This window comes from Doryrhamphus excisus, linkage group LG15, assembly GCF_037039965.1.
Source record: "Doryrhamphus excisus strain RoL-2023G ecotype Guam linkage group LG15, RoL_Dexc_Guam_v1.1, whole genome shotgun sequence".
Taxonomy (NCBI): Eukaryota; Metazoa; Chordata; class Actinopteri; order Syngnathiformes; family Syngnathidae; genus Doryrhamphus; species Doryrhamphus excisus.
The window spans coordinates 4,334,506-4,347,942 of record NC_136371.1 but is presented as its reverse complement, the minus strand read 5'-3'; the positions used below and the strand labels follow the sequence as shown (position 1 = coordinate 4,347,942).

General features: G+C 40.3%; 1 protein-coding gene across 5 annotated transcripts in view; it reads right to left on the bottom strand.

The window, feature by feature from the left end:
• The window catches only part of scube3 (signal peptide, CUB domain, EGF-like 3), a 90,389-nt gene that overhangs the window by 6,578 nt on the left and 70,374 nt on the right, over positions 1–13,437 (bottom strand). For all 5 annotated transcript variants that reach the window (XM_078796796.1, XM_078796797.1, XM_058050618.2 and 2 more), the window contains 6 exons: positions 8,028–8,150; positions 7,839–7,955; positions 7,660–7,755; positions 7,435–7,551; positions 318–479; positions 22–225 (listed from right to left, as the gene is read on the bottom strand). In XM_078796796.1, the coding sequence (XP_078652922.1) occupies positions 22–225; positions 318–479; positions 7,435–7,551; positions 7,660–7,755; positions 7,839–7,955; positions 8,028–8,150 (819 nt within the window). The remainder of the gene's footprint in view (positions 1–21; positions 226–317; positions 480–7,434; positions 7,552–7,659; positions 7,756–7,838; positions 7,956–8,027; positions 8,151–13,437) is intronic.

Below are 13,437 nucleotides of genomic sequence, written 5' to 3'. Positions count from 1 at the left end.
TAAATAAAGTAAATGAAGTACCACATCGCCCGCTGTCCCTCTCCGAGCCAGGTCCACAGTTCTCTTGAATGGGGGCAGCCTGTGGAAGTTTCTGGGCCACCTCGTATTCCAAACCAGCAACTCGGATCAGAAAGCGTTCTTGGTTGATAGACTTCTTCAGAGCCTTGATGTAAGTCTTGACCTGTTTCTCCATACGCTGTCTCAGGCAGCTGAGATTACAACTTCCTGTAATTATTTACATTTATTATGATTATGAAGAAATATGCTGTTAGCATTAAAATTGTTGGTTACAATTTATTTTACATTCGAAAAATCACCTGTTGTGTCGCCAGGTTTGACCTCGGCTTCCAGCTCCAAAGTGATTCGTGTGACCTCTTTATTAGTGGGGTTGCGAGCACGTCGCCCTTTTGCTTTCTTTGAAGAGTCGCATTTAAGATTGACAAACGTCACGAGGCAGTTACTGCAGGGCTGACCACCTCCTGTGGAAACATGACATCACAATCAGCAAACTACTATCACAGAGGTCTTAATAGCAGGTTAGTCATTGCAGGGTATCTGAACTGCCTAATGACAGTTGACAAAAATTATAAGGGGTTAGTATGTCGTTTTTCTTTTTCAACTTGCTTCTAATGCACTTTTCTGGTAAAAAAAACAGGGGAAAACTCACACACACTCAACAGGGGCCTGAGAAGCATCCAAAAATGGCATAAAAAGCAAGAGTTTGAGGGCGGTGATGTTTGACAAAAAACGTAAGGGGTTAGTATGTCGTTTTTTTCATTTTTTTTAACTTGCTTTTAAAGCACTTTTCTGTCAAAAATAAAAGTGGAAACCTCACACACACGCAAGAGGGGACCCAGAAGCATCCAAAAATGGCATAAAATGCCAGATTTGGAATTTGGTGATTTTTAAAAAAAACGTAAGGGGTTAGTATGTCGTTTTTTTCATTTTTTTCAACTTGCTTTGAAAGCACTTTTCTGTCAAAAATAAAAGTGGAAACCTCACACACACTCAACAGGGGCCCCAGAAGCATCCAAAAATGGCATAAAATGTAAAAGTTTGAGGGCGGTGATTTTTGACAAAAAACGTAAGGGGTTAGTATGTCGTTTTTTTTTTTGTTTTTTTTTTTTCAACTTGCTTCTAATGCACTTTTCTGGTCAAAAAAACAGGGGAAACCTCACACACACTCAACAGGGGCCTGAGAAGCATCCAAAAATGGCATAAAATGTAAAAGTTTGAGGGCGGTGATTTTTGACAAAAAACGTAAGGGGTTAGTATGTCGTTTTTTTTTTGTTTTTTTTTTCAACTTGCTTCTAATGCACTTTTCTGGTCAAAAAAACAGGGGAAACCTCACACACACTCAACAGGGGCCTGAGAAGCATCCAAAAATGGCATAAAAAGCAAGAGTTTGAGGGCGGTGATGTTTGACAAAAAACGTAAGGGGTTAGTATGTCGTTTTTTTCATTTTTTTCAACTTGCTTTTAAAGCACTTTTCTGTCAAAAATAAAAGTGGAAACCTCACACACGCGCAACAGGGGACGCAAAAGCATCCAAAAATGGCATAAAATGCCAGATTTTGAATTTGGTGATTTTTGAAAAAAACGTAAGGGGTTAGTATGTCGTTTTTTTCATTTTTTTCAACTTGCTTTGAAAGCACTTTTCTGTCAAAAATAAAAGTGGAAACCTCACACACACTCAACAGGGGACCCAGAAGCATCCAAAAATGGCATAAAATGTAAAAGTTTGAGGGCGGTGATTTTTGACAAAAAACGTAAGGGGTTAGTATGTCGTTTTTTTTTGTTTTTTTTTTTTTTTTCAACTTGCTTCTAATGCACTTTTCTGGTCAAAAAAACAGGGGAAACCTCACACACACTCAACAGGGGCCTGAGAAGCATCCAAAAATGGCATAAAAAGCAAGAGTTTGAGGGCGGTGATGTTTGACAAAAAACGTAAGGGGTTAGTATGTCGTTTTTTTAATTTTTTTCAACTTGCTTTGAAAGCACTTTTCTGTCAAAAATAAAAGTGGAAACCTCATACACACTCAACAGGGGACCCAGAAGCATCCAAAAATGGCATAAAATGTAAAAGTTTGAGGGCGGTGATTTTTTACAAAAAACGTAAGGGGTTAGTATGTGTTTTTTTTTTTCTTTCATTTTTTCAACTTGCTTCTAATGCACTTTTCTGGTCAAAAAAACAGGGGAAACCTCACACACACTCAACAGGGGCCTGAGAAGCATCCAAAAATGGCATAAAAAGCAAGAGTTTGAGGGCGGTGATGTTTGACAAAAAACGTAAGGGGTTAGTATGTCGTTTTTTTCATTTTTTTCAACTTGCTTTGAAAGCACTTTTCTGTCAAAAATAAAAGTGGAAACCTCATACACACTCAACAGGGGCCCCAGAAGCATCCAAAAATGGCATAAAATGTAAAAGTTTGAGGGCGGTGATTTTTGACAAAAAACATAAGGGGTTAGTATGTCGTTTTTTTTTTTGTTTTTTTTTTCAACTTGCTTCTAATGCACTTTTCTGGTCAAAAAAACAGGGGAAACCTCACACACACTCAACAGGGGCCTGAGAAGCATCCAAAAATGGCATAAAATGTAAAAGTTTGAGGGCGGTGATTTTTGACAAAAAACGTAAGGGGTTAGTATGTCGTTTTTTTTTTGTTTTTTTTTCAACTTGCTTCTAATGCACTTTTCTGGTCAAAAAAACAGGGGAAACCTCACATACACTCAACAGGGGCCTGAGAAGCATCCAAAAATGGCATAAAAAGCAAGAGTTTGAGGGCGGTGATGTTTGACAAAAAACGTAAGGGGTTAGTATGTCGTTTTTTTCATTTTTTTCAACTTGCTTTGAAAGCACTTTTCTGTCAAAAATAAAAGTGGAAACCTCATACACACTCAACAGGGGCCCCAGAAGCATCCAAAAATGGCATAAAATGTAAAAGTTTGAGGGCGGTGATTTTTGACAAAAAACATAAGGGGTTAGTATGTCGTTTTTTTTTTTGTTTTTTTTTTCAACTTGCTTCTAATGCACTTTTCTGGTCAAAAAAACAGGGGAAACCTCACACACACTCAACAGGGGCCTGAGAAGCATCCAAAAATGGCATAAAATGTAAAAGTTTGAGGGCGGTGATTTTTGACAAAAAACGTAAGGGGTTAGTATGTCGTTTTTTTTTTGTTTTTTTTTCAACTTGCTTCTAATGCACTTTTCTGGTCAAAAAAACAGGGGAAACCTCACACACACTCAACAGGGGCCTGAGAAGCATCCAAAAATGGCATAAAAAGCAAGAGTTTGAGGGCGGTGATGTTTGACAAAAAACGTAAGGGGTTAGTATGTCGTTTTTTTCATTTTTTTCAACTTGCTTTGAAAGCACTTTTCTGTCAAAAATAAAAGTGGAAACCTCACACACGCGCAACAGGGGACCCAGAAGCATCCAAAAATGGCATAAAATGTAAAAGTTTGAGGCCGGTGATTTTTTTTACAAAAAACGTAAGGGGTTAGTATGTGGTTTTTTTTTCCTTCATTTTTTCAACTTGCTTCTAATGCACTTTTCTGGTCAAAAAAACAGGGGAAATCTCACACACACTCAACAGGGGCCCCGGAAGCATCCAAAAATGGCATAAAATGTAAAAGTTTGAGGGCGGTGATTTTTGACAAAAAACGTAAGGGGTTAGTATGTCGTTTTTTTTGTTTTTTTTGTTTTTTTCAACTTGCTTCTAATGCACTTTTCTGGTCAAAAAAACAGGGGAAACCTCACACACACTCAACAGGGGCCTGAGAAGCATCCAAAAATGGCATAAAAAGCAAGAGTTTGAGGGCGGTGATGTTTGACAAAAAACGTAAGGGGTTAGTATGTCGTTTTTTTCATTTTTTTCAACTTGCTTTTAAAGCACTTTTCTGTCAAAAATAAAAGTGGAAACCTCATACACACTCAACAGGGGACCCAGAAGCATCCAAAAATGGCATAAAATGTAAAAGTTTGAGGGTGGTGATTCTTTACAAAAAATGTAAGGGGTTAGTATGTGGTTTTTTTTTCCTTCATTTTTTCAACTTGCTTCTAATGCACTTTTCTGGTCAAAAAACAGGGGAAACCTCACACACACTCAACAGGGGCCTGAGAAGCATCCAAAAATGGCATAAAAAGCAAGAGTTTGAGGGCGGTGATGTTTGACAAAAAACGTAAGGGGTTAGTATGTCGTTTTTTAAATTTTTTTCAGCTTGCTTTTAAAGCACTTTTCTGTCAAAAATAAAAGTGGAAACCTCACACACGCGCAACAGGGGACCCAGAAGCATCCAAAAATGGCATAAAATGCCAGATTTTGAATTTGGTGGTTTTCGAAAAAAACATAAGGGGTTAGTATGTTGTTTTTTTCAACTTGCTTTGAAAGCACTTTTCTGTCAAAAATAAAGTGGACACCTCATACACACTCAACAGGGGACCCAGAAGCATCCAAAAATGGCATAGAATGTAAAAGTTTGAGGCCGGTGATTTTTTTTACAAAAAACGTAAGGGGTTAGTATGTGGTTTTTTTTTCCTTCATTTTTTCAACTTGCTTCTAATGCACTTTTCTGGTCAAAAAAACAGGGGAAACCTCACACACACTCAACAGGGGCCTGAGAAGCATCCAAAAATGGCATAAAAAGCAAGAGTTTGAGGGCGGTGATGTTTGACAAAAAACGTAAGGGGTTAGTATGTCGTTTTTTTCATTTTTTTCAACTTGCTTTTAAAGCACTTTTCTGTCAAAAATAAAAGTGGAAACCTCATACACACTCAACAGGGGACCCAGAAGCATACAAAAATGGCATAAAATGTAAAAGTTTGAGGGTGGTGATTCTTTACAAAAAACGTAAGGGGTTAGTATGTGGTTTTTTTTTCCTTCATTTTTTCAACTTGCTTATAATGCACTTTTCTGGTCAAAAAAACAGGGGAAACCTCACACACACTCAACAGGGGCCTGAGAAGCATCCAAAAATGGCATAAAAAGCAAGAGTTTGAGGGCGGTGATGTTTGACAAAAAACGTAAGGGGTTAGTATGTCGTTTTTTTTATTTTTTTCAGCTTGCTTTTAAAGCACTTTTCTGTCAAAAATAAAAGTGGAAACCTCACACACGCGCAACAGGGGACCCAGAAGCATCCAAAAATGGCATAAAATGCCAGATTTTGAATTTGGTGGTTTTCAAAAAAAACATAAGGGGTTAGTATGTTGTTTTTTTCATTTTTTTCAACTTGCTTTGAAAGCACCTTTCTGTCAAAAATAAAGTGGAAACCTCATACACACTCAACAGGGGACCCAGAAGCATCCAAAAATGGCATAAAATGTAAAAGTTTGAGGGCGGTGATTTTTGACAAAAAACGTAAGGGGTTAGTATGTCGTTTTTTTTTTTTTTTTTTTCAACTTGCTTCTAATGCACTTTTCTGGTCAAAAAAACAGGGGAAACCTCACACACACTCAACAGGGGCCTGAGAAGCATCCAAAAATGGCATAAAAAGCAAGAGTTTGGGGGCGGTGATGTTTGACAAAAAACGTAAGGGGTTAGTATGTCGTTTTTTTCATTTTTTTCAACTTGCTTTGAAAGCACTTTTCTGTCAAAAATAAAAGTGGAAACCTCACACAAGCGCAACAGGGGACCCAGAAGCATCCAAAAATGGCATAAAATGCCAGATTTTGAATTTGGTGATTTTCGAAAAAAAACATAAGGGGTTAGTATGTCGTTTTTTTCATTTTTTTTAACTTGCTTTGAAAGCACTTTTCTGTCAAAAATAAAAGTGGAAACCTCATACACACTCAACAGGGGACCCAGAAGCATCCAAAAATGGCATAAAATGTAAAAGTTTGAGGCCGGTGATTTTTTTTTACAAAAAACGTAAGGGGTTAGTATGTGTTTTTTTTTTCCTTCATTTTTTCAACTTGCTTCTAATGCACTTTTCTGGTCAAAAAAACAGGGGAAACCTCACACACACTCAACAGGGGCCCCAGAAGCATCCAAAAATGGCATAAAATGTAAAAGTTTGAGGGCGGTGATTTTTGACAAAAAACGTAAGGGGTTAGTATGTCGTTTTTTTTTTTTGTTTTTTTTTTTCAACTTGCTTCTAATGCACTTTTCTGGTCAAAAAAACAGGGGAAACCTCACACACACTCAACAGGGGCCTGAGAAGCATCCAAAAATGGCATAAAAAGCAAGAGTTTGAGGGCGGTGATGTTTGACAAAAAACGTAAGGGGTTAGTATGTCGTTTTTTTCATTTTTTTCAACTTGCTTTTAAAGCACTTTTCTGTCAAAAATAAAAGTGGAAACCTCACACACGCGCAACAGGGGACCCAGAAGCATCCAAAAATGGCATAAAATGCCAGATTTTAAATTTGGTGGTTTTCGAAAAAAACATAAGGGGTTAGTATGTCGTTTTTTTCATTTTTTTCAACTTGCTTTGAAAGCACTTTTCTGTCAAAAATAAAGTGGACACCTCATACACACTCAACAGGGGACCCAGAAGCATCCAAAAATGGCATAAAATGTAAAAGTTTGAGGGCGGTGATTTTTTACAAAAAACGTAAGGGGTTAGTATGTGTTTTTTTTTTTTTCCTTCATTTTTTCAACTTGCTTCTAATGCACTTTTCTGGTCAAAAAAACAGGGGAAATCTCACACACACTCAACAGGGGCCCCAGAAGCATCAAAAAATGGCATAAAATGTAAAAGTTTGAGGGTGGTGATTTTTGACAAAAAACGTAAGGGGTTAGTATGTCGGTTTTTTTTTTGTGTTTTTTTTCAACTTGCTTCTAATGCACTTTTCTGGTCAAAAAAACAGGGGAAACCTCACACACACTTAACAGGGGCCTGAGAAGCATCCAAAAATGGGATAAAAAGCAAGAGTTTGAGGGCGGTGATGTTTGACAAAAAACGTAAGGGGTTAGTATGTCGTTTTTTTCATTTTTTTCAACTTGCTTTTAAAGCACTTTTCTGTCAAAAATAAAAGTGGAAACCTCACACACGCGCAACAGGGGACCCAGAAGCATCCAAAAATGGCATAAAATGCCAGATTTTGAATTTGGTGATTTTCGAAAAAAACGTAAGGGGTTAGTATGTCGTTTTTTTCAGTTTTTTCAACTTGCTTTGAAAGCACTTTTCTGGTCAAAAAAACAGGGGAAACCTCACACACACTCAACGGGGGCCTAAGAAGCATCCAAAAATGGCATAAAATGTAAAAGTTTGAGGGCGGTGATTTTTGACAAAAACGTAAGGGGTTAGTATGTCGTTTTTTTTTTTCTTTCATTTTTTCAACTTGCTTCTAATGCACTTTTCTGGTCAAAAAACAGAGGAAACCTCACACACACTCAAAAGGGGCCCCAGAAGCAGCCACAAACTGCATAAAATGCCAGTGTTTGAGGGCACTGTCGGTTAGGGTTCGTGTTACGCAGCAACAAACAAAGATAGAGACTAACCTGGTCCTAGAGTCCGCCCCCTGTCCTCAGTCCTGCCAGTCAACTTTGGGTGCAGGTGGCATTTGGCATTTTTAATCTTAAACGATGCAGTCTGCTTCACTGGAGGCGCCAAAGTCTCTACAGAAAAAACACGGCATCAGTGGGTAGGATGCAAAGACATGCAAAACACACACAGAGACCGCCACAGCAACATTGAAATGCAGAAAAGCATGTTGAGAACGGCACCTATGCAGCTCTGACTGCTGCTGGAGTTGAGCCTGGCAGGTGACTTTCCTCTGACGATGGGGATCCCGCAGCTCACAGAATAGCTGTTGTCAGATTCTGCAAGATGACACGCAGGGACAAAAGGAAAATCAAACCTATGCAGAAGATTCCACTGCCACTCTCAGTTGCAATTTCCATACCTGCCAGGTAGTGTGCTTTGGAGGCACAGGTGAGAGAACAGCTCTCTTTCTTGCCTGTCTTACTACAGGTGAGAGTAGCCTTCGGCGCAACAAGGCCTGGAGGACATTTCACCAGCTCTGAGGAGAAATGAAAGACATTATGACTACTGAGCTTCTCAATTTCCACAAGGGGGCAGTGCTACTACATACCTATGCAGTCCTTTTTGTTCCAGTGCAGCTTGTACCCGGGCGGACAGGTACACTCGTAGCTCCCCAGAGTGTTAATGCAGCCATATTTACAGCCTCCCCGGTTAATACTGCATTCATCAATATCTAAAAATACATTTATGCATTTAATAGATGTGCATTAGTAACTCACTTGCAGTGCGGTGATTTTTGACCAAAATTGTTTCAAATGTATTTTTCTGGTCAAAAACACAGTGGAAACCTCACACACAAGGGGCCTGAGAAGCATCCAAAAAGTGTATAAAATGCCAGAGTCTGAGGGCGGTGATTTTTGACAAAAAAAACGTAAGGGGTTAGTATGTTGTTTTTTTCTGTTTTTTTTTTTTTCAACTTGCTTCTAATGCACTTCTCTGGTCAAAAAAAACTGTGTAAACCTCACACACACACAACAGGGGCCCCGGAAGCATCCAAAAATTGCATAAAATGTAAAAGTTTGTGGGCGGTGATTTTTGACAAAAAACGTAAGGGGTTAGTATGTCGTTTTTTTCATTTTTTTCAACTTGCTTTGAAAGCACTTTTCTGTCAAAAATAAAAGTGGAAACCTCATACACACTCAACAGGGGCCCCAGAAGCATCCAAAAATGGCATAAAATGTAAAAGTTTGTGGGCGGTGATTTTTGACAAAAAACGTAAGGGGTTAGTATGTCGTTTTTTTTTCTCTTCATTTTTTTCAACTTGCTTCTAATGCACTTTTCTGGTCAAAAAAACAGGGGAAACCTCACACACACTCAACAGGGGCCCCAGAAGCATCCAAAAAATTGCATAAAATGCAAAAGTTTGAGGGCGGTGATTTTTGATAAAAAACCTAAGGGGTTAGTATGTCGTTTTGTTTTTTTTTTCATTTTTTCAACTTGCTTCTGATGCACTTTTCTGGTCAAAAAAACAGGGGAAACCTCACACACACTCAACAGGGGCCTGAGAAGCGTCCAAAAAGAGTGACAAAAAACGTAAGGGGGTTAGTATGTCGTTTTGTTTTTTTTTTTCATTTTTTCAACTTGCTTCTAATGCACTTTTCTGGTAAAAAAAAAAAGCCTGAGAAGCACCCAGAAACTGCATAAAATGCCAGTGTTTGAATTTGGTGATTTTTGACAAAAAACGTAAGGGGTTAGTATGTCGTTTTTTTTTTCTTCATTTTTTTCAACTTGCTTCTAATGCACTTCTCTGGTCAAAAAAAACTGTGTAAACCTCACACACACACAACAGGGGCCCCAGAAGCATCCAAAAATTGCATAAAATGTAAAAGTTTGTGGACGGTGATTTTTGACAAAAAACGTAAGGGGTTAGTATGTCGTTTTTTTTTTCTTCATTTTTTTCCAACTTGCTTCTAATGCACTTTTCTGGTCAAAAAAAACAGGGGAAACCTCACACACACTCAACAGGGGCCCCAAAAGCATCCAAAAAATTGCATAAAATGCAAAAGTTTGAGGGCGGTGATTTTTGATAAAAAACCTAAGGGGTTAGTATGTCGTTTTGTTTTTTTTTTTCATTTTTTCAACTTGCTTCTGATGCACTTTTCTGGTCAAAAAAACAGTGTTTGAATTTGGTGATTTTTGACAAAAAACGTAAGGGTGTTTTTTTGGTTTTTTTTTCCAACTTGCTTCTAATGCACTTTTCTGGTTAAAAAAACTGTGTAAACCTCACACACACTCAACAGGGGCCCGTCTGTACATCTTTCTTATTAAAATCCTAAAACAGGCTAACAGACACAAACAAACATGACTACCCGGCCCCTGCTGTTGGAGTCACAAGGACGGCTTGATTGGAATCGTGACCCTGTTCTGATGTCGCCACTTTCTATTTCATGGTGAACACATTCCAACAAGGAAAACGAGTGTTTTGGGCTAAAAGCACTAAATGACTCTAAGGAGAACGAAGTTATACAAAGATAGGAAAAGCAGAAGACGATGCTGACTGCTGATATGAAACGCTTCCCCTTCGTTTCATTCAATCATTCACCCTGAATAAAGACTGTCTGCATGCCTCTTCATTCCCTGAAGAGCATGACGACTTCATCAAGTGCCAACGTGTCGGCCAAAGCGTCTGGGAAACATCAGGAGCGATTGCATTGCTGCTTACCCCTCCGCATCAAAGCACTCAATTTAAAGGTCGAAGAACTCTAATGAATATCTGATGGAAGCAGCGCTCATCTCCTAGCGGCTGTTGTTTTTGCTTCTTTTATTCGGTTCCACACTTGAAATACAATCGAATAGATCTAAGCTGACCTTTCTGCAAAGCTTTTTTTTTTCCTTTGCATGCACACAGATGAGTCAAGACGATTGAGTTTTATCCGATTCATGGAATATTATAATCCGCTGTTCCGACTGACGTCATAGCAGAAAAAGGCGGAATTCTTCCATAAGACTTTTCTAATACAGTTTCCAAATAAATGCACCCACACGTTTGCTCGCACCACAGGAATGCATGCGCACCGAGGCCAAAACCGCTTGTATGAAACCGGGAACATTGTGAAAAACACTTGAGGAGGTATGAAGTCACAACAGCTTGGAGTGTATTTTCTTAGCAGATAAGCAAAAAAGCAAGTAGATTGTTGTGCTAGCCGAGGAGGGGAATGGCGGGATGAACTCTCACTTGGGAAGAATGCTGACAGGTCTCGGCACAGTACTCGACGGCAGGTCACCGACCTGACTGGCTATTGTTAAAACACAGAGCCCGGGCTCACTGGATTGTTTGGCGGCTATATTTAGGGTTGATGGAGCATACAGGGAGCAACCTAGTCTTAGTTATGAGTGGCGAGTGAGGAAGTACAGCAGGGGAGTACCATAAATCTCCAGGGTTATCTAATAGTTCCGACAGCGGCAATGAAAAGCCCGGCAAAGTAATTCATCACCGGTGCTCTAAACAATGGTAGCGAGTCGTTTATGTCGGATCGTCTTTTCTCCTCTCAGCAACTCGGTGTGGCTTGATCACAGTCCATCATGAGAAGAAAGGCCTTGCAAATCCAATTTGGGTGCTTTTATTCCCTCAACTCACAGACATTGTGCGGTTTACACAGTAAAAGGACACCTTGTGTTAAGCTTATCTATAACCGATAATATTCATCATCTCTGCCTTTATACTTTATATTGCAACAATGCATGGAATGGATGAGATACTGTATTGGTCCAAACATAAGGCGGCTCTTTTTCTATATAAGTTTCTTGGAAAATATTACAAAAAAAAAAGAATAATTTCTTGGCAATCATGTTTTCAAGTTGTAGATAAAACAGATCATAATTCTTAGCTTCCTGGTCATTGATCACCATTATCTTTAAATGAGCCTCATAAATCCTCCTCTGTTGCTGCTAAGTTGCCCGACTTTTTTAGACACTTTTTTTCTCCCCTGATCGGGTCTCTATGTCGTGGCTGCATTTCTGCAGGTCACTGCTGCGTGTGTGACAAGAAGAAAAGCTCCTCAAGAAGAAATTCTCCTCTGTTGCTGCTAAGTTGCCCGACTTTTTTAGACACTTTTTTTTCCCCCCCTGATCGGGTCTCTATGTCGTGGCTGCATTTCTGCAGCTCACTGCTGCGTGTGTGACAAGAAGAAAAGCTCCTCAAGAAGAAATTCTCCTCTGTTGCTGCTAAGTTGCCTGACTTTTTTAGACATTTTTCCCCCCTGATCGGGTCTCTATGTCGTGGCTGCATTTATGCAGGTTACTGCTGCGTGTGTGACAAGAAGAAAAGCTCCTCAAGAAGAAATCCTCCTCTGTTGCTGCTAAGTTGCCCGACTTTTTTAGACACTTTTTTCCCCCCTGATCGGGTCTCTATGTCGTGGCTGCATTTCTGCAGGTCACTGCTGCGTGTGTGACAAGAAGAAAAGCTCCTCAAGAAGAAATCCTCCTCTGTTGCTGCTCAGTTGCCCGACTTTTTTAGACACTTTTTTTTCCCCCCCTGATCGGGTCTCTATGTCGTGGCTGCATTTCTGCAGCTCACTGCTGCGTGTGTGACAAGAAGAAAAGCTCCTCAAGAAGAAATTCTCCTCTGTTGCTGCTCAGTTGCCCGACTTTTTTAGACACTTTTTTCCCCCCCTGATCGGGTCTCTATGTCGTGGCTGCATTTCTGCAGGTCACTGCTGTGTGTGTGACAAGAAGAAAAGCTCCTCAAGAAGAAATCCTCCTCTGTTGCTGCTCAGTTGCCCGACTTTTTTAGACACTTTTTTTTCCCCCCCTGATCGGGTCTCTATGTCGTGGCTGCATTTCTGCAGCTTACTGCTGCGTGTGTGACAAGAAGAAAAGCTCCTCAAGAAGAAATCCTCCTCTGTTGCTGCTAAGTTGCCCGACTTTTTTAGACACTTTTTTTTCCCCCCCGATCGGGTCTCTATGTCGTGGCTGCATTTCTGCAGGTCACTGCTGCGTGTGTGACAAGAAGAAAAGCTCCTCAAGAAGAAATTCTCCTCTGTTGCTGCTCAGTTGCCCGACTTTTTTAGACACTTTTTTCCCCCCCTGAACGGGTCTCTGTGTTGTGGCTGCATTTCTGCAGGTCACTGCTGTGTGTGTGACAAGAAGAAAAGCTCCTCAAGAAGAAATCCTCCTCTGTTGCTGCTCAGTTGCCCGACTTTTTTAGACACTTTTTTCCCCCCCTGAACGGGTCTCTGTGTTGTGGCTGCATTTCTGCAGGTCACTGCTGCGTGTGTGACAAGAAGAAAAGCTCCTCAAGAAGAAATCCTCCTCTGTTGCTGCTCAGTTGCCCGACTTTTTTAGACACTCCCCCCGATCGGGTCTCTATGTCGTGGCTGCATTTCTGCAGGTCACTGCTGCGTGTGTGACAAGAAGAAAAGCTGTGACACATGGACAGAAGTCCATGCTGTTGATGTGTATATATAAAGCTCTTGACACTGAATATAATAAAAAACAAAATGGTGTGAATGGTTGTTTGTCTACGTATATGTGCCCTGTGATTGGCTGGCGACCAGTCCAGGATGTACCCCGCCTCTTGCCCGAAGACAGCTGGGATAGGCTCCAGCACCCCCCTGCAACCCACGTGAGAATAAGCGGTAGAAAATGAATGAATGAATTAACTATTAGTGTAATTTATTCACTTATTTACGTTAAATTTCCATAAATACTACTGCCACTCAAAGGGACACCAACATGGCCTGATATGCTCCAACAAGTCTCTCGCCACCTGCTAGGCAGCTCTGACAAGCCCACCCCCAAAACATTCACATGCCCCCCCCCCTCATTGCTTCTGCTATCCGGTCCAGGGTGCAGTGATGTCACAGCTAGTGCTCCACCTTGAAGTGAAGTAGCGCAACACTGTTTAAAACCATGTTTTAGTCCATTAACTACAGCACAAATCACCTCCACTTTACATGGCTGCCAAGTGTAACGCAACTTCTTAGATTGATTTCCTGCCTTCCGGGCAGCCACCTGTTTCT